This window comes from Chiloscyllium plagiosum, chromosome 24 (assembly GCF_004010195.1).
Source record: "Chiloscyllium plagiosum isolate BGI_BamShark_2017 chromosome 24, ASM401019v2, whole genome shotgun sequence".
NCBI lineage: Eukaryota > Metazoa > Chordata > Chondrichthyes > Orectolobiformes > Hemiscylliidae > Chiloscyllium > Chiloscyllium plagiosum.
The window spans coordinates 1,905,861-1,908,449 of record NC_057733.1 but is presented as its reverse complement, the minus strand read 5'-3'; the positions used below and the strand labels follow the sequence as shown (position 1 = coordinate 1,908,449).

Sequence of the window (2,589 nt, the reverse complement as noted above, 5' to 3'; positions counted from 1 at the left end):
TCACATTCATCTCCCTCTGAAACTCTCACCTCTTGTTCATCTCTTTCCAAATCTGCCATGTCAAGGTCCTCTCCATCCGCAATCCCCACCTCACCTTCCCCTCCCTCCATATCCCCCACCTCACACTCACCCCCCTCCGTGAGCTCAAATCAACCATGTTGAATATGCAAGCACTTATTTAAATATCCCAAACACTTCATGTCATTGTTATTAACACAAACCAACATTCTCCCACACTTTTCACAGTAACACTTGCTGAAACACAGACACCCTGCTCCCTTGCCCACTGACCTGTCGTCATATATGCTCCAACCTGTGAGGGGCCGATTCCTCCACCTCCTTTCATCCGCCTGTTTAAATCTCTGGATCTCTCCATTTCCTGCAAAGTACACAGAGCATAAAATGTAGAACATTAAAGCATAGTACAGGCCCTTCAGCCCACAATGTTATGCCGAGCATTTATCTTAATTTAAGATCAACCTAACCTACACACCCTTCAATTTACTGCCATCCATGTTCTTGTCCAGTAGTCGCTTAAATGTCCCTAATGTCTCTGATTCTATGTCAGAAAACTGCTATCATTCCCTATCAGCCCAGACACTCAATGACACAATCGTAAATATACACTGCAACTCACTACACTCCATGTAATCACTCCAACACCAATCAATGACTCTCCGCACACACACCCTTCCACCTCACAGACTCACTTCATGCACTCATCTCATCGACTTGCACACTCACCCAGCTTACTCAGTTGGATCCCTTGCTGATTTTTGATTATTTAAACTATTGAATCAATTTTGATTTGGAACTGGGAACTGGGAACTGTCAGCTAACGATAAGTCTTGTACTACGGATAACAGCTTGTGTTAAACGGAAAACAGACAAAACAAACTTTTGTTCATTCATGGGGGCAGGCCTGGAATTCAACTGTAGGTTGGTTCCTGGTCATCAGGTTCTGTGGGCGCTTCATCACTGGGGAAGAACATTATGTTAAAACAGAGAGCAGGAGTTGGCTATTAACAAGGTCAGTATTTGGGAATTGGTTGTAGCAAGTCAGGAGAAGACGTAATGCTCAATGCAGGTGGCAGATATTGACTCTGGGAGCAGTCAGAGTTTGAATTGGGATTTGGATTGTGTTTTCTATGAAAATTAAATCTAGCTGTTGATGCTACAGCATGAAGATTTGAAAGCTTGCTGCCAAACCTCCCTTATCAAGGTCAGAGAGTAGAAAACTAAGTTATAGGTATTACTGTCTTTATCTGAGTTAACTGAAAAGGTGACCTGGTCAACATCTTTAGAAAATCAATGAAGAAACTATCACCTTTGCCTGTGGAATGACACATCGTGAAAGCCATTTAGGTAATCTTGCCAGTTTTGTTATTTTCTTTTATTTATCCTTTAATGTGTTTGTTTGCCTGTCTTTTGTGTGAATGGGGCTGAAAACAAAGGTTTTTGGGTTTACAATATTAACCAATTAGATTACATTGTCGTTTAATTTTACTCTGCTAAAGTTACTAGTCATAGAGTCATAGAGATGTACAGCACGGAAACAGACCCTTTGGTCCAACGCGTCCATGCCAACCATATATTCCAAACCAAACTAGTCCCACCTGCCAGCACCCGACCCATATCCCACCAAATGCTTTTTAAATGTTGCAATTGTACCAGCCTCCACCACTTCCTCTGGCAGCTCATTCCACACACACTCCACCCTCTGCATGAAAAAGGTGCCTCTTAGGTCTCTTTTATATCTTTCCCCTCTCATCCTAAACCTATGCCCTCTAGTTCTGGACTCCCCAACCCAGAGAAAAGACCTTGTTTATTTACCTTATCCATGTCCCTCATGATTTTATACACCCCTATAGTCTCCGATGCTCCAGGGAAAACAGCCCATCCTATTCAACCTCTCCTTATAACTCAAATCCTCCAGCCCTGGCAACAGCCTTGTAAATCTTTTTTGAACCCTTTCAAGTTTCACAAAATCTCTCTGATAGGAAGGAGACCAGAATTGCATGCAATATTCCAAAAGTGGCCAAAACAATGTCCTGTACAGCCGTAACATGATTTCCCACTCCTGTACTCAATGCTCTGACCAATCAAATGCCTTCTTCACTATCCTAACTACCTGCGACTCTACTTTCAAGGAGCTATGAACCTGCACTCCAAGATCTCTTTGTTCAGCAACACTCTCTAGGACCTGAGTATTAAGTGTATAAGTCCTGTTAAGATTTGCTTTCCCAAGATGCAGCACCTTGCATTTATCTAAACTAAACTTCACCTGCCACTCCTCAGCCCATTGGTCCATCTGATCAAGACCCAGTTGTAATCAGAGGTAACCTTCTTTGCTGTCCACTGCACCTCCAATTTTGGTGTCATCTGCAAACTTACTAACTATACCTCTTACGCTCACATCCAAATCATTTATATAAATGATGAAAAGTAGTGCACCCAGCACCAATCCTTGTGGCACTCCACTGGTCACAGGCCTCCAGTCTGAAAAACAACCCTCCACCACCACCCTCTGTCTTCTACCTTTGAGCCAGTTCTATGTCCAAATGGCTAGTTCTCCCTGTATTCCATGAG

At 42.9% G+C, this 2,589-nt stretch overlaps 1 protein-coding gene across 1 annotated transcript in view; it reads right to left on the bottom strand.

The window, feature by feature from the left end:
- LOC122562332 (unconventional myosin-XV-like) overlaps positions 1–2,589 on the bottom strand; it is a 447,653-nt gene that overhangs the window by 146,728 nt on the left and 298,336 nt on the right. Inside the window, exon 33 of the mRNA XM_043715207.1 lies at positions 292–379. Within this exon, the coding sequence (XP_043571142.1) occupies positions 292–379 (88 nt within the window). The remainder of the gene's footprint in view (positions 1–291; positions 380–2,589) is intronic.